The 26,884-nt window shown below is 40.3% G+C and overlaps 1 protein-coding gene across 1 annotated transcript in view; it reads right to left on the reverse strand.

Annotated features, from left to right (window-relative positions):
- Positions 1-458: 458 nt before the first annotated feature.
- The window catches only part of LOC117338592 (L-fucose kinase-like), a 95,602-nt gene continuing 69,176 nt past the window's right edge, over positions 459-26,884 (reverse strand). Inside the window, exons 20-29 of the mRNA XM_033899950.1 lie at positions 25,629-25,790; positions 25,325-25,359; positions 23,561-23,664; positions 22,860-22,997; positions 21,630-21,724; positions 21,273-21,491; positions 18,649-18,748; positions 15,931-16,160; positions 15,447-15,464; positions 459-4,509 (exon numbers count right to left, since the gene is read on the reverse strand). Coding sequence (XP_033755841.1) covers positions 4,438-4,509; positions 15,447-15,464; positions 15,931-16,160; positions 18,649-18,748; positions 21,273-21,491; positions 21,630-21,724; positions 22,860-22,997; positions 23,561-23,664; positions 25,325-25,359; positions 25,629-25,790 — 1,173 coding nt within the window. The 3' untranslated portion in view covers positions 459-4,437. The remainder of the gene's footprint in view (positions 4,510-15,446; positions 15,465-15,930; positions 16,161-18,648; positions 18,749-21,272; positions 21,492-21,629; positions 21,725-22,859; positions 22,998-23,560; positions 23,665-25,324; positions 25,360-25,628; positions 25,791-26,884) is intronic.

Consider the following 26,884-nt stretch of genomic DNA (forward strand, 5'->3'; position numbering starts at 1 on the left):
ACCCATAGACAGACCTGATTGGTTGTCTGGAGATAGTTATTGGACCCATAGACAGGCCTGATTGGTTGTCTGTAGATAGTTAACGGACCCATAGACAGGTCTGATTGGTCGTCTGTATAGATAGTTAACGGACCCATAGTAGGCCTGGTTGGTTTTTTGTAGATAGTTAACAGACCCATAGTGGGCCTGATTGGTCGTCTCTAGATAGTTAACAGTTTAATAAGATGCCATGGAAATGCAAATATAAACCAAAATGCAAGATTTTATGGCATCAGAATTTTGGGCTATTATTGTAGTGAAAAAGGGTTAAGGTATTCTATCTGATTCACTTGATTGTCATTGACCTCAGCAGACAACATTATCATCCCCTCACTAGGATTTCTAGAGTTTTAAAGGAAAATATAGTCAATGGACATAGCCATGATGTTAAATGTCTCAAAAACAACAGCAGATAGAACAACCATATAATGGAGTTTATTTGATTAGTTTAATTGTATCACAATCCCTCGGTAAATATGAATGACAGGAATTCACACTCAAATATCTTCACAAAGAAACATATAAAATATAAACAAATATATAAATATCTCATTTTCTATACTTAATCATTTTATCTTAATCTTAATCTCTATTTTATACTGCATAGTTCAGAATTTTGATACACAAGACAATATAATAGTCCTACAGAACCTGACCATGTTACAGACAACAAGAGGCCCAAGGGCCTTAACAGTCTTCTGACTAATGACTCTTCTACTATTGTAGTATACATACTCAGTAGCAGGTATAGTGACACTGTTGCTCATGGCTGCCATGATGGCCATCTTGGATTTCAGATTGACTTCAAAAACACAATACCTGGTCAGGACTATTTCAGGATCATTTAAGGTAAGTTAGATCTGAATCCCACCAGTGGAACTGTTACAGTAGAAGAAGTTTGAAATAGGTGTTGTTCAGGAAAACTATGATATTGCACAATGATTTTATAGAATGGCTGCCGTGGCTGTGATGTCAAAGTTTTTACAAGGCCAAAATGCCATGTAAAGGTTTTTACTAGGCCAAAAGATCATAACGCTGTTTGCTTCCCTTCCTTTAAAACATTCCTACCAATTTTCAGCTCTGTGGTACCAGTGGAACTGGAGAAGTTTAAAATGTGTTTTTCAAGATGGCAGCCATGGTGGCCATCTTGGATTTTGGATCAACCGAAAAATCCAATCATTTTACAAAATGGACACAGTGGCTGCCATGTCAAAGTTTTTATGAGGCCGAAAAATAACAACACTTTGTTTTGCTCCCCTTCCTTAGCATTCCTACCAATTTCAAGCTCTATGATTCCAGTGGAACAGGAGAAGAAGTTTATAATGTGTTTTTCAAGATGGCGACCATATTTGATTTCAGATCAATCTGAAAAATAAAGACACTTGGTCAGGACCATCTCAGGATCATTTCAGGCAAATTAAAGCTGAATCCCCCACTGTTGGAACTTGAGAAGAAGTTTAAAAATGGTGTGGTTGAGAAAAACCATGATTTTGCAATCATTTTACAAAATAGACACTTTGGCTGCCATGTCAGTTAAAATAACAACACTTTGTTGGCTCCCCTTCTTAACATTCCTACCAATTTCAAGCTCGGTGGTACCAGTGGAAATGGGGAAGAAGTTTATAATGTGTTTTTCAAGATGGCAGCCATCTTGGATTTCAGATTGACCCACTTGGTCAGCACCATCTCGGGAGCATTTCAGGCAAGTTATAGCTCAGTCCCACTGGCTGAACTTCAAAAGTTTGAAATGTGAAAAGTTTATATGGCTGACGGCAGACAGCACACGGCGGACAACGACAATGTAGAGCTATGACTATAGGTCATCCTGACCCCTCGGGTCAGATGATCTAAAAATGTAATATGTCAGTGGGGTATGCTCTAAAACACTTTTCAGGCTTGTACCATTGGTTAAGTTGGCTTTCTATTATTTCGCCAGAACTTACAAAAACTACTTTTATGAATGATGACTAAAGTAAAGCTGATGATTTTTCAGAATGAAACTTGACAACAGATAGCCACAGCATATCCACATGCACTTTGTGCCAGATAGTCACGAAGAGATTATAGATTTAGAACTTGAATTCTAATTTGCGTATTTCAGACAAAGACGTGTTGCAGTTTATTGCATTTTAACCCCACCACATTCCCTTTTTTGCTGTACATGTGTGTATGCTCACTCTACTCAACATTACATTACATTTCCTCCGAGAAATCAGGTCTAGCGATGCCAAACAACAATTTGATCAGCACTAAAACAATGACAACTGTCAGATTTCCCAGGAGAGAGATCCTTATATTGTAATCTTGCCAGGCCAGCTGGCTGCCATGGTAACATTAAAGTTTAACAGCCACTTTAATTTCTCAATATAAAACGGACTAGATTTGACCTTCATACTTATTAAATAATTCTACATGTATATATTTAGCAATAGATAGTATTATTTTTCATTCTCCCTAAAAAGTCCAACAAATATTTTCCCTCTTTGTACATTATATTGATTGAGAACATTGATAATAAATGCTATAGCTCTTCAATGCCTGTATACAGTAGAAAGACTACCTTTTACACCCCCATACCTTAATGAAGTAGAATATATGTGGAGGTGCATGAGGTCAGGATCCAGTTTGTTTTTCCTAATGGATGTCTCAAAATACACATATAACACATAACTGGAAGGTAAATATATTTCCCTTCATGTTTATGCATTTATTTTCAATTTGAGGTAGGGGTGCAACCGGAAGCCTACCTAAAACTAATTTTCAGATAACTTTGAAAACAATATATTTTTCCACTGTATCATTCAGGGAACCTCTAAAAATTATTCAGACAAAAGTTTGTAACTTAAAATTTTATGTACAAGATAATGAGGTATATAAAATCCCATGTATTGGTGACATAGAGGATATATGTTACAGTGTCTTTAGTAATAGAGAAAAAATTTCACGAGTGGGGCTAATATTTTGCGCATGAGTAAAAAATATCAAAATATTTGCCGCACACATAAAATGTATGTTATTACTGAAGAACCTGTTAGATATTAATTTTTTTAGCAAAAAATACTGGGTGAGCTTTTAATTTTCCCCATTATCATTTGTTAGCAGTGTTTTGATTGGTCAAATCAGGAAAAGTGATATTTTTCACTAGTGGAAAATATCACTTTTATTGAAGAATCATTTTTGACATTTCACCAGTAAAAATGTAATAAATACTAATTTTCATATAAATATATCAATTTTCATTACCAGGTTAACAAATCCAACATCCTATATCTAATTTTTGGTAGAGTGAGCAAGCCCTGGGCAATCCATAGAACACAAAAAATAGTGGCTGTTGAATCATTATTTATCATTATCTAGGCTTTGCAAATAAAACAAAAACATATATCACCATAGAACATATAAAACAGATAAAGGAATGTCACTCGGTGGTAAACCTGAACCCCGTACCTATAGAACAAGAGACAGGTGGAAACTATAGTCTGTCACCACTGCTGACATCAAATAAAACTATTCTGAACCACTTCTGACATCAAATAAAACTATTCTGAGAAACATTTCAGCCAATTGTGATTGTGAATAAGTTACTGAGGACACAGTCTGTAACAAACTATAATCATCACATCAAAATAATACTGAATTTCTGGAGCATATTTTTATGCACAGCTGAACAACATGATCAGATGATGATTTATCTAGCCTCAGCTGATATACATTGATGGTTACTCTTGCCAGATTGTTTTCTATATATAAACCTTGATAATCCAGCAATCTTTCTTCCAATAAAAAACTGATATACAGATATATTATCCCCAAAACAAATATTGGCTATGCAGTGGTACAACCAGGTATGTGGAAATTAGTGATGAAACAACCAGTTAATTGCGACTCGATGTAGCACAACCAGATCAAAGGTTACTATCCACAACGGTAAAAGTCTACCACCTCTTTACTCCCTGCCACCAATCTTCAGTCCCTCTGTATCCATGGTAACTGTCACCTTATTCCTCAACAGTCACTCAAAGTCAGTCAGTATCCATGGTAACTGTTAATCAACAATCACCTTAAATCACTCTGTATCCATGGTTACTGTTAATCAACAATCACCTTAAATCACTCTGTATCCATGGTAACTGTTATTTGACTCATCAAGAGTCACCTTAAGTCCCTCAGTATCCATGGTAACTGTTATTTTACTCCTCAACAGTCACCTTCAGTCCCTCCGTATCCATGGTAACTGTTATTCGACTCCTCAAGAGTCTCCTTAAGTCCCTCAATATCCATGGTAACTGTTATTTGACTCCTCAAGAGTCACCTTAAGTCCCTCTGTATCCACGGTAACTATTATTTTACTCCTCAACAATCACCTAAAATCCCTCAATATCCATGGTAACTGTTATTTTACTCCTCAACGGTCACCTGAAGTCCTTCGGTATCAACACAGGCATCATAGATAACAGAACCTTCAGCTCCCTGTAATGTAATTAAGAAAGTATAAGAAACCCTTCAATTTCTGAAGCTTAGCTTAAAATCATCTTCTATCCTTATTACTGAACTGGGTGCTTACATATAGCTACAGTGTATACCCTCTTCCCCAGCATCAGTGAAACGTATAAAAATTGGCTACTATAGGGATATTTCAAAAGGTTTAGTGTGACCCTTGATTCTTAAAATGTTGACCGATGACCACTACAATCTTTTTCAAATTTTTAAAGTCATGACACTATTGTTGTAATATGGACTAAATCTCTTCAGGAGTTTATCAGATACTTGTCACACAATCTTTAAATTTAAAGTGGCCAAGTGTGACCTTTGACCTTTATATGAGGCATGCACTGAATCAAAAATGTCTTTATACCCCACCCCTTTACTCTGCAGAGTGAATACCAATAATATCTTATTTTTTTCTGTAATGCCCAGAGACCAAAGAAGTAAACAGATTCTGCTACATATAGAAATTTGATCCATATATAGTGAGTGAACTTTTCAATCCGATAAGATCAGTTATCCAATTAAGATGGAACTCTCAATTTAGACAGAAATCTCACAAGACAGAACCTTCAAAGAAATGAAACTGGCCCCAACCTAAGGTTAGAGAACCATTTCTCAGTTATTACAGAGAAATAAACTGGTTTTCTGTGATCCTGTTACTAAAAACCAATCAGAATGTTAAGTCAACAATCAGTCACATGTGAGATTAAGTATTTCCTGTAAAGCGGCTATATCACATAAACACCATTCAATTCTAAGTTCAAGGTCAAAATGCAGAAATCATAATGTTTCCAACACATTGTAGAAAGGAAGCTTTACACAGACTGGACAATGCAGGAGGGAGGCTGTACACATACTGGACATTGTAGGAGGGAGGCCGTACACATACTGGACATTGTAGGAGGGAGGCCGTACACATACTGGACATTGTAGGAGGGAGGCTGTACACACACTGGACATTGTAGGATGGAGGCTGTACACACATTGGACATTGTAGGATGGAGGCTATACACAAACTGGACATTGTAGGAGGGAGGCTGTACACAAACTGGACATTGTATAAAGGAAGCTGTACACAAACTGGACATTGTATAAAGGAAGCTGTACACAGACTGGACATTGTAGGAGGGAGGCTGTACACACACTGGACATTGTAGGAGGGAGGCTATACACACACTGGACATTGTAGGAGGGAGGCTATACACACACTGGACATTGTAGGAGGGAGGCCTTACACACACTGGACATTGTAGGAAAGAGACTGTACACATACTGGACATTGTCGGAGGGAGGCCTTACACACACTGGACATTGTAGGAGGGAGGCCGTACACATACTGGACATTGTAGGAGGGAGGCCGTACACATACTGGACATTGTAGGAGGGAGGCTGTACACACACTGGACATTGTAGGATGGAGGCTGTACACACATTGGACATTGTAGGATGGAGGCTATACACAAACTGGACATTGTAGGAGGGAGGCTGTACACACACTGGACATTGTAGGATGGAGACTGTACACACATTGGACATTGTAGGAGGGAGGCTGTACACAAACTGGACATTGTATAAAGGAAGCTGTACACAGACTGGACATTGTAGGAGGGAGGCTGTACACACACTGGACATTGTAGGAGGAAGGCTATACACACACTGGACATTGTAGGAGGGAGGCTATACACACACTGGACATTGTAGGAGGGAGGCCTTACACACACTGGACATTGTAGGAAAGAGACTGTACACATACTGGACATTGTCAGAGGGAGGCCTTACACACACTGGACATTGTAGGAGGGAGGCTGTACAAACACTGGACATTGTATGAGGGAGGCTGTACAAACACTGGACATTGTAGGAGGGAGGCTGTACACATACTGGACATTGTAGGAGGGAGGCTGTACAAACACTGGACATTGTATGAGGGAGGCCTTACACACACTGGACATTGTAGGAAAGAGACTGTACAAACACTGGACATTGTAGGAGGGAGGCTGTACACACACTGGACATTGTAGGAGTTTTGGAGTCGAAAATGTAAATTGTTTACGGACGGACGACGCATGACGGACGACGCACGACGACGGACAAAAGGGGATTAGAATAGGTCACTTGAGACTTTGAGGGGCCGCGGTGGCCGAGTGGTTAAGGTGTACCGACACTTTATCACTAGCCCTCCACCTCTGGGTTGCGAGTTCGAAACCTACGTGGGGCAGTTGCCAGGTTCTGATCGTAGGCCGGTGGTTTTTCTCCGGGTACTCCGGCTTTCCTCCACCTCCTAAACCTGGCACGTCCTTAAATGACCCTGGCTGTTAATAGGACGTTAAACAAAAACAAACCAAAACAAACCAAAAGTCTCAGGTGACCTAAAAATTTGAAAAAGATTGTAGTGGTCATCGGTCAACATTTTAAGAATCAAGGATCACACTAAACCTTTTGAAATATCCCTATAGTAGCCAATTTTTATACGTTTCACTGATGCTGGGGAAGAGGGTATACACTGTAGCTATATGTAAGCACCCAGTTCAGTAATAAGGATAGAAGATGATTTGCTCAGTAATACATTATGATATCTTTCCTGTTTTAAGGCAATATTATTGATGTTACTTGGTATGTATAATTACTGATGTCTTTCCAGTTATTTTAATAAATGTAATTCCAAATATTTAACAAAATAAATCAGGTTGATTTCTTTTATCTACAGATTCATATTTTAGATTAAAAATTGACATATGATATCAAACTAATTTACTGATTTTAGGGTATATTCTCGGTCATTGTAGGGGAACTTTCATTAGATAGAAAAATTAATTAATTACCTGTATAGTTGTTGTTGGGATGTGGGGAGGAGGTTGTTGGGATGTGGGGAGGGAAGTTGTTGGGTTGTGGGGAGGGTAGATTGGTGGGATGTGAGGAGGGAGGTTGTTGGGATGTGGGGAGGGAGGTTGTTGGGTTGTGGGGAGGGAGGTTGTGGGGAGGGAGGTTGTTGGGTTGTGAGGAGGGAGGTTGTGGGATGTGGGGAGGGAGGTTAGTGGGATGTGGGGAGGGAGGTTGTGGGGAGGGAGGTTGTTGGGTTGTGGGGAGGGAGGTTGTGGGATGTGGGAGGGAGGCTACACACACTGGACATTGTAGGAGGGAGGCTGTACACACACTGGACATTGTAGGAGGGAGGCTGTACACACACTGGACATTGTAGGAGGGAGGCTGTACACACACTGGACATTGTAGGATGGAGGCTGTACACACACTGGACATTGTAGGAGGGAGGCTGTACACACACTGGACATTGTAGGAGGGAGGCTGTACACACACTGGACATTGTAGGAGGGAGGCTGTACACAAACTGGACATTGTAGGAGGGAAGCTGTACACACACTGGACATTGTAGGAGAGAGGCTACACACACTGGACATTGTAGGAGGGAGGCTGTACACAAACTGGACATTGTAGGAGGGAGGCTGTACAAACACTGGACATTGTAGGAGGGAGGCCTTACACACACTGGACATTGTAGGTGGGAGGCCTTACACACACTGGACATTGTAGGTGGGAGGCCGTACACACACTGGACATTGTAGGAGGGAGGCTGTACACACATTGGACATTGTAGGAGGGAGGCTATACACACACTGGACATTGTAGGAGGGAGGCTGTACACATATTGGACATTGTAGGAGGGAGGCTGTACACACACTGGACATTGTAGGTGGGAGGCCTTACACACACTGGACATTGTAGGTGGGAGGCCTTACACACACTGGACATTGTAGGAGGGAGGCTGTACACACACTGGACATTGTAGGAGGGAGGCTGTACACATACTGGACATTGTAGGAGGGATGCTGTACACACACTGGACATTGTAGGAGGGAGGCTGTACACACTGGACATTGTATGAGGGAGGCTGTACACATACTGGAAATTGTAGGAGGCAGGCTGTACACATACTGGACATTGTAGGAGGGAGGCCGTACACATACTGGACATTGTAGGAGGAAGGCCGTACACATACTGGACATTGTAGGAGGGATGCTGTACACACACTGGACATTGTAGGAGGGAGGCTGTACACACATTGGACATTGTAGGATGGAGGCTGTACATATACTGGACATTGTAGGATGGAGGCTGTACATATACTGGACATTGTAGGAGGGAGGCTGTACACATACTGGACATTGTAGGAGGGAGGCTGTACACATACTGGACATTGTAGGAGGGAGGCTGTACACATACTGGACATTGTAGGAGGGAGGCTGTACACACACTGGACATTGTAGGAGGGAGGGAGGCTGTACACATATTGGACATTGTAGGAGGGAGGCTGTACACACACTGGACATTGTAGCAGGGAGGCTGTACACACACTGGACATTGTAGGAGGGAGGCTACACACACTGGACATTGTAGGATGGAGGCTGTACACAGACTGGACATTGTAGGAGGGAGGCCTTACACATACTGGACATTGTAGGAGGGAGGCCTTACACACACTGGACATTGTAGGAGGGAGGCCGTACACATACTGGACATTGTAGGAGGGAGGCTGTACACAAACTGGACATTGTAGGAGGGAGGCTGTACACACACTGGACATTGTAGGAGGGAGGCTGTACACACACTGGACATTGTAGGAGGGAGGCTGTACACATACTGGACATTGTAGGAGGGAGGCCGTATACATACTGGACATTGTAGGAGGGAGGCTACACACACTGGACATTGTAGGATGGAGGCTGTACACATACTGGACATTGTAGGAGGGAGGCTGTACACAAACTGGACATTGTAGAAAGGAAGCTGTACACAAACTGGACATTGTATAAAGGAAGCTGTACACATACTGGACATTGTAGGAGGGAGGCTGTACCCACACAGGACATTGTAGGAGGGAGGCTGTACCCACACTGGACATTGTAGGAGGGAGGCTGTACACATACTGGACATTGTAGGAGGGAGGCTACACACACTGGACATTGTAGGAGGGAGGATGTTCAAAGTTTTTTTTCTCATTTGTGTAATTTATTGCATGCTATAAGCTAAAGTGATAACACATCCATCAATTTTCAAAAACTCAATGACATGCAGGTTTTCTCTTCAGCCTCTAAGCTATAAGCAATTAAATATCATAACATACACTGTATCACAGACTCCAGCACTACACATGACTCATTAGTCTCATACACTGTATCACAGACTCCAGCACTACACACAACTCATTAGTCTAATACACTGTATCACAGACTCCAGCACTACACACGACTCATTAGTCTCATACACTGTATCACAGACTCCAGCACTACACACAACTCATTAGTCTCATACACTGTAGTACAGACTCCAGTACTACACACAACTCATTAGTCTCATACACTGTATCACAGACTCCAGCACTACACACGACTCATTAGTCTCATACACTGTATCACAGACTCCAGCACTACACACGACTCATTAGTCTCGTACACTGTATCACAGAGTCCAGCACTACACACAACTCATTAGTCTCATACACTGTAGTACAGACTCCAGTACTGCACACGACTCATTAGTCTCATACACTGTATCACAGACTCCAGCACTACACACAACTCATTAGTCTCATACACTGTAGTACAGACTCCAGTACTACACATGACTCATTAGTCTCATACACTGTAGTACAGACTCCAGCACTACACATGACTCATTAGTCTCATACACTGTAGTACAGACTCCAGCACTACACACGACTCATTAGTTTCATACACTGTATCACAGACTCCAGTACTACACACGACTCATTAGTCTCATACATTGTAGTACAGACTCCAGACCTACACACGACTCATTAGTCTCATACACTGTATCACAGACTCCAGCTCTACACACGACTCATTAGTCTCATACACTGTATCACAGACTCCAGCTCTACACACGACTCATTAGTTTCATACACTGTATCACAGACTCCAGTACTACACACGACTCATTAGTCTCATACATTGTAGTACAGACTCCAGACCTACACACGACTCATTAGTCTCATACACTGTATCACAGACTCCAGTACTACACACGACTCATTAGTCTCATACATTGTAGTACAGACTCCAGACCTACACACGACTCATTAGTCTCATACACTGTAGTACAGACTCCAGCACTACACACGACTCATTAGTCTCATACACTGTATCACAGACTCCAGCTCTACACACGACTCATTAGTTTCATACACTGTATCACAGACTCCAGTACTACACACGACTCATTAGTCTCATACATTGTAGTACAGACTCCAGACCTACACACGACTCATTAGTCTCATACACTGTAGTACAGACTCCAGCACTACACACGACTCATTAGTCTCATACACTGTAGTACAGACCCCAGCACTACACACGACTCATTAGTCTTATACACTGTAGTACAGACTCCAGACCTGCACATGACTCATTAGTCTCATACACTGTAGTACAGACTCCAGACCTGCACATGACTCATTAGTCTCATACACTGTATCACAGACTCCAGCACTACACACGACTCATTAGTCTCATACACTGTAGTACAGACTCCAGCACTACACACGACTCATTAGTCTCATACACTGTAGTACAGACTCCAGCACTACACATGACTCATTAGTCTCATACACTGTAGTACAGACTCCAGTACTACACATGACTCATTAGTCTCATACACTGTAGTACAGACTCCAGCACTACACACGACTCATTAGTCTCATACACTGTAGTACAGACTCCAGCACTACACACGACTCATTAGTCTCATACACTGTACTACAGACTCCAGCACTGCACATGACTCATTAGTCTCATACACTGTAGTACAGACTCCAGACCTACACACGACTCATTAGTCTCATACACTGTAGTACAGACTCCAGCACTACACATGACTCATTAGTCTCATACACTGTAGTACAGACTCCAGCACTACACACGACTCATTAGTCTCATACACTGTAGTACAGACTCCAGCACTACACACGACTCATTAGTCTCATACACTGTACTACAGACTCCAGCACTGCACATGACTCATTAGTCTCATACACTGTAGTACAGACTCCAGACCTACACACGACTCATTAGTCTCATACACTGTAGTACAGACTCCAGCACTACACATGACTCATTAGTCTCATACACTGTAGTACAGACTCCAGCACTACACACGACTCATTAGTCTCATACACTGTAGTACAGACTCCAGCACTACACATGACTCATTAGTGTCATACACTGTAGTACAGACTCCAGCACTACACATGACTCATTAGTCTCATACACTGTAGTACAGACTCCAGCACTACACATGACTCATTAGTCTCATACACTGTACTACAGACTCCAGCACTACACACAACTCATTAGTCTCATACACTGTAGTACAGACTCCAGCACTACACACGACTCATTAGTCTCATACACTGTAGTACAGACTCCAGCACTACACATGACTCATTAGTCTCATACACTGTAGTACAGACTCCAGTACTACACATGACTCATTAGTCTCATACACTGTAGTACAGACTCCAGCACTACACACGACTCATTAGTCTTATACACTGTGGTACAGACCCCAGCACTACACATGACTCATTAGTGTCATACACTGTAGTACAGACTCCAGCACTACACACGACTCATTAGTGTCATACACTGTAGTACAGACTCCAGTACTACACACGACTCATTAGTCTCATACATTGTAGTACAGACTCCAGCACTACACATGACTCATAAGTCTCATACACTGTAGTACAGACTCCAGCACTACACACGACTCATTAGTCTAATATACTGTAGTACAGACTCCAGCACTACACACGACTCATAAGTCTCATACACTGTATCACAGACTCCAGCACTACACACAACTCATTAGTCTAATACACTGTATCACAGACTCCAGCACTACACACGACTCATTAGTCTCATACACTGTAGTACAGACTCCAGCACTACACACGACTCATAAGTCTCATACACTGTAGTACAGACTCCAGCACTACACACGACTCATTAGTCTTATACACTGTATCACAGACTCCAGCACTACACACGACTCATTAGTCTCATACACTGTAGTACAGACTCCAGCACTACACATGACTCATTAGTCTCATACACTGTAGTACAGACTCCAGCACTACACACGACTCATTAGTCTCATACACTGTAGTACAGACTCCAGCACTACACACGACTCATTAGTCTCATACACTGTAGTACAGACTCCAGTACTACACACGACTCATAAGTCTCATACACTGTAGTACAGACTCCAGCACTACACATGACTCATTAGTCTCATACACTGTATCACAGACTCCAGCACTACACACGACTCATAAGTCTCATACACTGTAGTACAGACTCCAGCACTACACACGACTCATTAGTCTCATACACTGTATCACAGACTCCAGCACTACACATGACTCATTAGTCTCATACACTGTATCACAGACTCCAGCACTACACATGACTCATTAGTCTCATACACTGTATCACAGACTCGAACACTACATGACTCATTAGTCTCATACACTGTAGTACAGACTCCAGCACTACACATGACTCATTAGTCTCATACACTGTATCACAGACTCCAGTACTACACACGACTCATTAGTCTCATACACTGTATCACAGACTCCAGCACTACACACGACTCATTAGTCTCATACACTGTAGTACAGACTCCAGCACTACACACGACTCATAAGTCTCATACACTGTAGTACAGACTCCAGCACTAGACACGACTCATTAGTCTCATACACTGTAATACAGACTCCAGCACTACACACGACTCATTAGTCTCATACACTGTAATACAGACTCCAGCACTACACACGACTCATTAGTCTCATACACTGTATCACAGACTCCAGTACTACACACGACTCATTAGTCTCATACACTGTAGTACAGACTCCAGACCTACACACGACTCATGAGTGTCATACACTGTAGTACAGACTCCAGACCTATACACGACTCATTAGTGTCATACATTGTAGTACAGACTCCAGCACTAGACACGACTCATTAGTCTCATACACTGTATCACAGACTCCAGTACTACACACGACTCATTAGTCTCATACACTGTAGTACAGACTCCAGACCTACACACGACTCATTAGTCTCATACACTGTAGTACAGACTCCAGACCTACACACGACTCATTAGTGTCATACACTGTAGTACAGACTCCAGACCTATACACGACTCATTAGTGTCATACACTGTAGTACAGACTCCAGCACTACACACGACTCATTAGTCTGATACACTGTAGTACAGACTCCAGCTCTACACACGACTCATTAGTCTGATACACTGTAGTACAGACTCCAGACCTACACACGACTCATTAGTCTAATACACTGTAGTACAGACTCCAGCTCTACACACGACTCATTAGTCTCATACACTGTATCACAGACTCCAGTACTACACACGACTCATTAGTCTAATACACTGTAGTACAGACTCCAGACCTACACACGACTCATTAGTGTCATACACTGTAGTACAGACTCCAGCACTACACACGACTCATTAGTGTCATACACTGTAGTACAGACTCCAGTACTACACACGACTCATTAGTCTCATACACTGTAGTACAGACTCCAGACCTACACACGACTCATTAGTCTCATACACTGTAGTACAGACTCCAGACCTACACACGACTCATTAGTGTCATACACTGTAGTACAGACTCCAGACCTATACACGACTCATTAGTGTCATACACTGTAGTACAGACTCCAGCACTACACACGACTCATTAGTCTCATACACTGTAGTACAGACTCCAGCACTACACACGACTCATTAGTCTAATACACTGTAGTACAGACTCCAGACCTACACACGACTCATTAGTGTCATCACTGTAGTACAGACTCCAGCACTACACACGACTCATTAGTCTGATACACTGTAGTACAGACTCCAGCTCTACACACGACTCATTAGTCTGATACACTGTAGTACAGACTCCAGACCTACACACGACTCATTAGTCTAATACACTGTAGTACAGACTCCAGCTCTACACACGACTCATTAGTCTCATACACTGTATCACAGACTCCAGTACTACACACGACTCATTAGTCTAATACACTGTAGTACAGACTCCAGACCTACACACGACTCATTAGTGTCATACACTGTAGTACAGACTCCAGCACTACACACGACTCATTAGTGTCATACACTGTAGTACAGACTCCAGTACTACACACGACTCATTAGTGTCATCACTGTAGTACAGACTCCAGACCTATACACGACTCATTAGTCTCATACACTGTAGTACAGACTCCAGACCTATACACGACTCATTAGTCTCATACACTGTAGTACAGACTCCAGCACTACACACGACTCATTAGTCTAATACACTGTAGTACAGACTCCAGTACTACACACGACTCATTAGTGTCATCACTGTAGTACAGACTCCAGACCTATACACGACTCATTAGTCTCATACACTGTAGTACAGACTCCAGCACTACACACGACTCATTAGTCTCATACACTGTAATACAGACTCCAGTACTACACACGACTCATTAGTCTCATACACTGTAGTACAGACTCCAGCACTACACACGACTCATTAGTCTCATACACTGTAGTACAGACTCCAGACCTACACATGACTCAAAGTAACTCTAGACAACAGTCAAATTCGAAATGGTGGTACTTCAAACATATTAACATAACAATAAATAACCAGTGCTTGTAATGCAGCATAATTTAAATGAAGGAATTCCCATGCTGCTTTCTGGATATTGATGTTTTCATGCAAGGAATTCTGAATATTGGGATGCTCTCTAAAATATCTTTTCAATAAACGGTTAAATTACCTCATCCTGCTTAAAGATCTAAACAATGAGAAACACATGAAGAAAACATTATTTTTGAGCTGACAATTATATAGCTATTAATTAGTCATAGGAAACAAGTACAACACTATTAACCTGATGTACGTACATGGTTCAATAAAAGTTTTAGTCCGACTCATTATCAAATTTTAGTCCGATTCATAATCAAATTTTAGTCCGATTCATAATCAAATTTTAGTCCGACTCATAATCAAATTTTAGTCCGACTCATAATCAAATTTTAGTCCGACTCATAATCAAATTTTACTCTGACTAAAATCAAATTTTAGTCCGACTGATAATCAAATTTTAGTCCAATTCATAATCAAATTTTAGTCCGACTCATAATCAAATTTTATTCTGACTCAAAGTCAAATTTTCAAGTATTATGACTTAAAGATATCACATGGTTTTTAAAATAAATGAAAATTTTTTTTGATCTACAAAGTGATAACAGATATTTTACCTTGGCATTTCGAAGGACTTCCTTTATCATATCTCTTTGTATGTTGTCCTTAGCAATGGCGTACATGAAGCCACCCCCTCCAGCCCCAGCCATACACATGCCATACACATGAGGTCGAAGAATACTCATAAGGGAGGCAATCACCTCCGTCTCACAGCCAGGAGCCATTAATTTCTTCAGTTCCCAGTACCTGTTCAGGCAGTCTCCCAACTTCTCAAAGTCAATTGGGCCTAGAAAATATAAACAGAAGAGTTTACTGAACAAATACAAATTCATATATCAAAGTAGAAAACTGAGTGAAGAGAGGAAATCATATCAGGACTCCCTGCTAGGACACTTACCATCAATAAATACATTGGTAAACTTGGCCTGGTAGGATACTTACCATCAATAAATACATTGGTAAACTTGGCCTGGTAGGATACTTACCATCTATAAATACATTGGTAAACTTGGCCTGGTAGGATACTTACCATCAATAAATACATTGGTAAACTTGGCCTGGTAGGACAGTTACCATCTATAAATACATTGGTAAACTTGGCCTGGTAGGACAGTTACCATCAATAAATACATTGGTAAACCCCTGCTAGGACACTTACCATCAATAAATACATTGGTAAACTCCTGGTAGAACAGTTACCATCAATAAATACATTGGTAAACTTGGCCTGGTAGGACAGTTACCATCTATAAATACATTGGTAAACTTGGCCTGGTAGGATACTTACCATCAATAAATACATTGGTAAACTCCTGGTAGGATACTTACCATCAATAAATACATTGGTAAACTCCTGGTAGGATACTTACCATCTATAAATACATTGGTAAACTTGGCCTGGTAGGACAGTTACCATCTATAAATACATTGGTAAACTTGGCCTGGTAGGACAGTTACCATCTATAAATACATTGGTAAACTTGGCCTGGTAGGATACTTACCATCAATAAATATATTGGTACACACCTGGTAGGACAGTTACCATCTATAAATACATTGGTAAACTCCTGGTAGGATACTTACCATCAATAAATATATTGGTACACACCTGGTAGGACAGTTACCATCAATAAATACATTGGTAAACTTGGCCTGGTAGGACAGTTACCATCTATAAATACATTGGTAAACTTGGCCTGGTAGGACACTTACCATCTATAAATACATTGGTAAACTCCTGGTAGGATACTTACCATCAATAAATATATTGGTACACACCTGGTAGGACAGTTACCATCAATAAATATATTGGTAAACCCCTGGTAGGATACTTATCATCAATAAATACATTGGTAAACTTGGCCTGGTAGGACACTTACCATCTATAAATATATTGGTAAACTTGGCCTGGTAGGATACTTACCATCTATAAATACATTGGTAAACCCCTGGTAGGATACTTACCATCAATAAATACATTGGTAAACTCCTGGTAGGATACTTACCATCAATAAATACATTGGTAAACTCCTGGTAGGACAGTTACCATCAATAAATACATTGGTAAACTTGGCCTGGTAGGACAGTTACCATCTATAAATACATTGGTAAACTCCTGGTAGGATACTTACCATCAATAAATACATTGGTAAACCCCTGGTAGGATACTTACCATCAATAAATACATTGGTAAACTCCTGGTAGGATACTTACCATCAATAAATACATTGGTACACACCTGGTAGGATACTTACCATCTATAAATACATTGGTAAATGCCTGGTAGGATACTTACCATCTATAAATACATTGGTAAACTTGGCCTGGTAGGATACTTACAATCAATAAATACATTGGTAAACTTGGCCTGGTAGGATACTTACCATCAATAAATACATTGGTAAACCCCTGGTAGGATACTTACCATCAATAAATACATTGGTAAACTTGGCCTGGTAGGATACTTACCATCAATAAATACATTGGTACACACCTGGTAGGATACTTACCATCTATAAATACATTGGTAAACTTGGCCTGGTAGGACAGTTACCATCAATAAATACATTGGTAAACTCCTGGTAGGATACTTACCATCAATAAATACATTGGTAAACTTGGCCTGGTAGGATACTTACCATCAATAAATACATTGTTAAACCCCTGGTAGGATACTTACCATCTATAAATATATTGGTAAACTTGGCCTGGTAGGACAGTTACCATCAATAAATACATTGGTAAACTCCTGGTAGGATAGTTACCATCAATAAATACATTGGTAAACTCCTGGTAGGACAGTTACCATCAATAAATACATTGGTAAACCCCTGGTAGGATACTTACCATCAATAAATACATTGGTAAACTCCTGGTAGGATACTTACCATCTATAAATACATTGGTAAACTTGGCCTGGTAGGATACTTACCATCAATAAATACATTGGTAAACTTGGCCTGGTAGGACAGTTACCATCTATAAATACATTGGTAAACTTGGCCTGGTAGGACACTTACCATCTATAAATACATTGGTAAACTTGGCCTGGTAGGACAGTTACCATCTATAAATACATTGGTAAACTTGGCCTGGTAGGATACTTCCCATCAATAAATACATTGGTAAACTCCTGGTAGGATACTTACCATCTATAAATACATTGGTAAACTCCTGGTAGGATACTTACCATCAATAAATATATTGGTAAACTTGGCCTGGTAGGACATTTACCATCAATAAATACTTTGGTACACAGCTGGTAAGCCACTTACCATCAATAAATACATTAGCACACTGCTGAGCCAGTTCTACGAGGCTATCCTCTGTTTCCACAATCTGTGGGTTCCTGGCATACCAGTTTCTCACTACTTCCTGTTTACAAACAACAAAAAGACAGTTGGCAGTATAAAACACAATACTGGTGTATATGACAAAATTCATTATCTTTATACCATATTTTATAATGAGTCGAGGGAAACCTTAATGTGAATTTTTTGAAAAATCCATGGAATATTTCTTGAGAAATAGGATAAGCGACAGAAATCTTCCAATGCCAAAACAGCTTGATGGCCATTTTCTTTTTCCAATTAGAGTAAAGCTTCAGCACATACAACTAAGGACTAAAAGGAAACCTTCATAACAAATTTGAAAACAAGAGGCCCATGGGGCCTGTATCGCTCACCTGGTTGGATTTGACCAAATGTCAAAATAATGTTCATGTTCAATTTGTTAATACATTATACAAAAATGTACTCTCTGAAAGACCATATGGATTATTTTTTACAACATAATGGTGTTTAAAGAAACTAAGTCCCTTAGGGTGGGGAAAACCCTTTGGCCTATGTTTACATAAGAATTGTGTTTATCCCTTAATGCCCAGCGTTACTATACATAGTTATGGGATTGAGGGTCAAAGTAACCATTTATGCAAAATCTGTTCCCCCATCACCACGGATGTTTCTGACCAAATTGGGTTCAAATCCATTTAAAACTCAAATCTCTATTTCCCCTATTTGGCCCCTCCCTTCAGGCCCCTTGGTGGTCAGAGTCAATATTTATATAAACTCTCTTTCCCCCTTCCCCTAAGAATATTCCAGACCAAATTTGGTTCAAATCCATTAATAACTTTATGAATAATAGCGATTTAAAGGAAAAACCCCTATTTCCCTATTTGGCCCCGCCCCTCAGGTCCCTAGGAGTTAAGAGTAAAAATTTATACAAACTCTGTTCCCCTTCTACCAAGGATGTTCCTGACCAAATTTGGTTCAAATTCATTCATAACTTTATGACTAGTAGCGATTTAAAGGAGTAACCCTATTTCCCCTATTTGGCCCCGCCCCTCAGGTCCCTAGGGGTTCGGAGTAAAAATTTATGCAAACTCTGTTCCCCTTCTGCCAAGGATGTTCCTGACCAAATTTGGTTCAAATTCATTCATAACTTTATGACTAGTAGCGATTTAAAGGAGTAACCCTATTTCCCCTATTTGGCCCCGCCCCTCACGCCCCTGGGGGTTCAGAGTAAAAATTTATACAAACTCTGTTCACCTTCTGCCAAGAATGTTCCTGACCAAATTTGGTTCAAATTCATTAATAAGTTTATGACTAGTAGCGATTTAAAGGAGTAACCCTATTTCCCCTATTTGGCCCCGCCTCTCAGGTCCCTAGGGGTTCAGAGTAAAAATTTATACAAACTCTGTTCCCCTTCTGCCAAGGATGTTCCTGACCAAATTTGGTTCAAATTCATTCATAACTTTATGACTAGTAGCGATTTAAAGGAGTAACCCTATTTCCCCTATTTGGCCCCGCCTCTCAGGTCCCTAGGGGTTTAGAGTAAAAATTTATACAAACTCTGTTCCCCTTCTGCCAAGGATGTTCCTGACCAAATTTGGTTCAAATTCATTCATAACTTTATGACTAGTAGCGATTTAAAGGAGTAACCCTATTTCCCCTATTTGGCCCCGCCCCTCAAGCCCCTGGGGGTTCAGAGTAAAAATTTATACAAACTCTGTTCCCTTTCTGCCAAGGATGTCACTGACCAAATTTGGTTCAAATTCATTCATAACTTTATGACTAGTAGCGATTTAAAGGAGTAACCCTATTTCCCCTATTTGGCCCCGCCCCTCAGGTCCCTAGGGGTTCAGAGTAAAAATTTATACAAACTCTGTTCCCCTTCTGCCAAGGTTGTTCCTGGCCAAATTTGGTTCAAATTCATTCATAACTTTATGACTAGTAGCGATTTAAAGGAGTAACCCTATTTCCCCTATTTGGCCCCGCCCCTCAGGCCCCTGGGGGTTCAGAGTAAAAATTTATACAAACTCTGTTCCCTTTCTGCCAAGGATGTTACTGACCAAATTTGGTTCAAATTCATTCATAACTTTATGACTAGTAGCGATTTAAAAGAGTAACCCTATTTCCCCTATTTGGCCCCGCCCCTCAGGCCCCTGGGGGTTCAGAGTAAAAATTTATACAAACTCTGTTCACCTTCTGCCAAGGATGTTCCTGACCAAATTTGGTTCAAATTCATTCATAACTTTATGACAAGTAGCGATTTAAAGGATTAACCCTATTTCCCCTATTTGGCCCCGCCCCTCAGGCCCCTGGGGGTTCAGAGTAAAACTGTATACAAACTCTGTTCCCCTTCCCCCAAGGATGTTCCTGACCAAATTTGGTGAAAATCCATTCAATACTTTATGACTAGTAGCGATTTAAAGAAAAAGTTGACGGACGACGGACGACGGACGCCGGACACCGGACGACGGACGCCGGACGACGGACGCTGCACCATGGCATAAGCTCACCGGCCCTTCGGGCCAGGTGAGCTAAAAATGGACAGAAAACATACAGTTACTGTAGTTTAGGTGTTACAGACAGTGCTATTATTGAGAGAGAAGTGATACCTGGAGGACATTCTTGGCGAGGCGAGTCTTGCCGGTGTAGATAAGGATGATACGATCACTGATGGCATTGATTACATCCTCAGAGGGCTTCAGATCAATAGAGTCTACACTGATGGGTAGTTTGGCATCAGACAGTCCGATACGGACACCTCCCATGATCCCTCCCACTTGGTCCTGCCATCCCCCACCTGTCGTTAACAACTGCTCCAGGTATAAAACCTACAGGTAAGTTAGACACGGTGACAACACAGGTAAGTCATCACATGTATCAATGTATATATGTAAAATTATGGACTCCTGTAACGAAACCTTTAAAGTACAGACACTAAAGAATTGATATTCTAGAAAGGTACCTACAGCATGTATTAGCCCCTTCCTATCACATGATTTCCCAGAAGCCTTCAGTAAAGCAGCCATGACAGCCCCTGCCAGGATACTGCTAGTCCCCATACCTGAAACAAAGTGAGAACACGTGCCACATCTGATGAATAGTTTTACAGACAACACTAACCATGACACATCTGATGAATAGTTTTACAGATAACACTAACCATGACACATCTGATGAATAGTTTTACAGATAACACTAACCATGGCACATCTGATGAATAGTTTTACAGATAACACTAACCATGACACATCTGATGAATAGTTTTACAGATAACACTAACCATGACACATCTGATGAATAGTTTTACAGATAACACTAACCATGACACATCTGATGAATAGTTTTACAGATAACACTAACCATGGCACATCTGATGAATAGTTTTACAGATAACACTAACCATGACACATCTGATGAATAGTTTTACAGATAACACTAACCATGACACATCTGATGAATAGTTTTACAGATAACACTAACCATGGCACATCTGATGAATAGTTTTACAGATAACACTAACCATGGCACATCTGATGAATAGTTTTACAGATAACACTAACCATGACACATCTGATGAATAGTTTTACAGATAACACTAACCATGGCACATCTGATGAATAGTTTTACAGATAACACTAACCATGACACATCTGATGAATAGTTTTACAGATAACACTAACCATGACACATCTGATGAATAGTTTTACAGATAACACTAACCATGACACATCTGATGAATAGTTTTACAGATAACACTAACCATGACACATCTGATGAATAGTTTTACAGATAACACTAACCATGACACATCTGATGAATAGTTTTACAGATAACACTAACCATGACACATCTGATGAATAGTTTTACAGATAACACTAACCATGACATATTTGTCATCTCCTCATTTCACTTTGTCTCTTCATTTCATTTCATTTACCTCTTCATTTCACTTTATCTCCTCATTTCACTTTTTAAATTATTTGTCTCTTCATTTACAAATGCTTAATAGTTTGCCTAATTGTTAGAAAGTTCTTAGAACAAATATGAATGTGATATTTGTAAGGTTTAAGTTAATGTGTGACTGGACTGCACATGTAACTGAAGGGTTTTTTAAAACTGTTATTTAAAATATTTGCTTAAGTTTGGTGAAAGCTATACTTTGAACAACAGTGTCTGTCGGTCAAACATCTACGTACCTGAGCCCTGAGGAAGGTTAGACCAGGTTCGGATTTCAAAACCACCGCCATAATTCTGTAGTAACTGTTCCCTCAAGGACAAGTCAGAGTCAAGGTTTATAATGTCAGTACACACAATGGCTGCCTTCAGCAAAGCACCTACATACCAAAAGTAACTATTACTACAGTTTGAAAAATATAATAATAGATAATATATATTAATATTTACAGTAACCTTTCAAAGTCATTAATGTAACAAAATGTTATTTCAATATATGTATATTGATTTATTCTATATCAGACATATTTTTTCTTAAAACTTCTGATACCAAATAACAGTAATACATAGACAACATCTCATCATTAAACAGCTCCATCATTTGTATAATCTGAATCCCAGCCATCTGGTGATGCTTCCTACTAAATTTGGTGAAAATCTGATCAGTGGCTAAGAAGAGGAAGTCAATCATTTACAGACAGACGACAGATGCCACAGTATGACATAAGCTCACCTTGGTCTTTCAGACCATTTTCCACTATAAAACTCATATGAACTAACAACATTAATTTTTCACTCTGTTTAATCCAGGAATATAGGTGCCTGGACAACTGCATCAGTGAGTAAATACCTGTAAATTATTGAGTTTTTGACATTTGTGTTGACTTTGTCAAGAATTTCTTTGTAGCAGCAACTTACCATGAGGTGTTACACTTATATTTACCTGGACTGTGAGGTTGGTAGTAATTTTCCAGATGAGATAACTCCTCACACACGACACTGGTGTCCTCTTGGTTGTAACCACATAACACCATCACAATCTTGGGTCTGTCATCATGCAAAGTATTCCATTTATACATTGAAAATAAAATCGAAAAATTAATCAGACCATTAATTTGAATATCCGAGACTTCATATACCATGTCATTGTGTTACCAGGTATTGGTATACAGTGTTACCAGGTATTGGTATACTGTGTTACCAGGTGTTGGTATACTGTGTTACCAGGTATTGGTATACTGTGTTACCAGGTAATGGTATACTGTGTTACCAGGTGTTGGTATACTGTGTTACCAGGTGTTGGTATACTGTGTTACCAGGTATTGGTATACTGTATTACCAGGTATTGGTATATGGTGTTACCAGGTATTGGTATACGGTGTTACCAGGTAATGGTATACTGTGTTACCAGGTAATGGTTTACTGTGTTACCAGGTATTGGTATATGGTGTTACCAGGTATTGGTATACTGTGTTACCAGGTGTTGGTATACTGTGTTTCCAGGTATTGGTATACTGTGTTACCAGGTATTGGTATATGGTGTTACCAGGTATTGGTATACGGTGTTACCAGGTGTTGGTATACTGTGTTACCAGGTAATGGTATACTATGTTACCAGGTAATGGTATACTGTGTTACCAGGTATTGGTATACTGTGTTACCAGGTGTTGGTATACTGTGTTACCAGGTGTTGGTATACTGTGTTACCAGGTGTTGGTATACTGTATTACCAGGTGTTGGTATACTGTATTACCAGGTGTTGGTATACTGTATTACCAGGTATTGGTATACTGTATTACCAGGTATTGGTATACGGTGTTACCAGGTAATGGTATACTGTGTTTACCAGGTGTTGGTATACTGTGTTACCAGGTGTTGGTATACTGTATTACCAGGTGTTGGTATACGGTGTTACCAGATATTGGTATACGGTGTTACCAGGTGTTGGTATACGGTGTTACCAGATATTGGTATATGGTGTTACCAGGTGTTGGTATACTGTATTACCAGGTGTTGGTATACTTTGTTACCAGGTATTGGTATACTGTGTTACAAGGTATTGGTATACTGTGTTACCAGGTATTGGTATACTGTATTACCAGGTGTTGGTATACGGTGTTACCAGGTATTGGTATACTGTGTTACCAGGTAATGGTATACTGTGTTACCAGGTGTTGGTATACTGTGTTACAAGGTATTGGTATACTGTGTTACCAGGTGTTGGTATACTGTGTTACCAGGTATTGGTATACTGTGTTACCAGGTGTTGGTATACTGTGTTACCAGGTATTGGTATACTGTGTTACCAGGTATTGGTATACTGTGTTACCAGGTATTGGTATACTGTGTTACCAGGTATAGGTATATGGTGTTACCAGGTGTTGGTATACTGTGTTACAAGGTATTGGTATACTGTGTTACCAGGTATTGGTATACTGTGTTACCAGGTATTGGTATACTGTGTTACAAGGTATTGGTATACTGTGTTACCAGGTATTGGTATACTGTGTTACCAGGTATTGGTATACTGTATTACCAGGTATTGGTATACTGTGTTACCAGGTATTGGTATACTGTGTTACAAGGTATTGGTATACTGTGTTACCAGGTATTGGTATACTGTGTGACCAGGTATTGGTATACTGTGTTACCAGGTATTGGTATAGTATTAACAGACAGAATATCATAGGGTATAATGAACACTTACTCTCGTATCCGTCTTACTTTGGATCCTATTGGATTCTGTAAAAAATCAACCATTTCTGATTATTAAGATTTTGGTTACAGTTATATTTATCACAACAAAATTCATACAATTAATACTAGTATACCCAGCTGACAAAGGAACAGTACCATACTTTTAGCCATATGTTGGAAACAGATGAAAATAATATAAAGTAATCTGGAATTTTGAGGTATTCATAACTAGGATTAACTAGGAAAATATCTGTTGCAGTACGATATGACGAACATTAAATTGTTGATCTGTAGAGATAATGATGACCAGTTACCTTATTATTGATTTTGAGAGATATAATGGTGACCGCTCCCCCATGTTCGTATGTAATAGGCGGTGTGTCTGACCAGCCTCCAGCCACATCAATTCTAGCTGGACATTCAGCTGTTACCCATTTTCCAATATCTGGTGCCTCACATATCCCCAACTTAAAGTTCTGAAAGAAAGGAGTTATAGCATCAGGACTTAAAAATTATGATTTCAACATTATATATACATATATCAAAATATAAACATCATATATACATATTTAACATATGAGAGACAGTACAAGAGACAGTACAAAAGGAATGATAAAGGGATGGTACAAGGGATGGTACAAGAGATGGCACAAGGTATGGTACAATGGATGGTACAAGAGATGGCACAAGAGATGGCACAAGGTATGGTACAATGGATGGTACAAGGGATGGTACAAGAGATGGCACAAGGTATGGTACAATGGATGGTACAAGGGATGGTACAAAAGACGGTACAAGAGACAGTACGAGGGATGGTACAAGGTATGGTACAAGGTATGGTACAAGGGACGGTACAAGGTATGGTACAATGGATGGTACAAGGTATGGTACAAGAGATGGCACAAGAGACGGCACAAGAGATGGCACAAGAGACGGCACAAGAGACAGTACAAGGGACGGTACAAGGGACGGTACAAGGGATGGTACAAGGGATGGTACAAGGTAGGGTACAAGGTATAGTACAAGGGATGGTACAAGGGATGGTACAAGGTATGGTACAAGGGACGGTACAAGGTATGGTACAATGGATGGTACAATGGATGGTACAAGGGATGGTACAGGGGATGGTACAGGGGATGGTACAAGGTATGGTACAAGGGATGGTACAAGGGATGGTACAAGAGATGGTACAAGAGATGGTACAAGAGATGGCACAAGAGACAGTACAAGAGACGGTACAAGAGACAGTACAAGGGACGGTACAAGGGATGGTACAAGAGATGGTACAAGGGATGGTACAATGGATGGTACAAGGGATGTACAAGGGATGGTACAAGAGATGGTACAAGAGATGGCACAAGAGACAGTACAAGAGACGGTACAAGAGACAGTACAAGGGACGGTACAAGGGACGGTACAAGAGATGGTACAATGGATGGTACAAGGTATGGTACAAGGGATGGTACAAGGGATGGTACAAGGTATGGTATAAGGGATGGTACAATGGATGGTACAAGGGATGGTACAAGGGATGGTACAATGAATGGTACAAGAGATAGTACAAGGGACG

The sequence above is a fragment of the Pecten maximus genome, chromosome 11 (genome assembly GCF_902652985.1).
Source record: "Pecten maximus chromosome 11, xPecMax1.1, whole genome shotgun sequence".
In the NCBI taxonomy this organism is placed as follows: domain Eukaryota; kingdom Metazoa; phylum Mollusca; class Bivalvia; order Pectinida; family Pectinidae; genus Pecten; species Pecten maximus.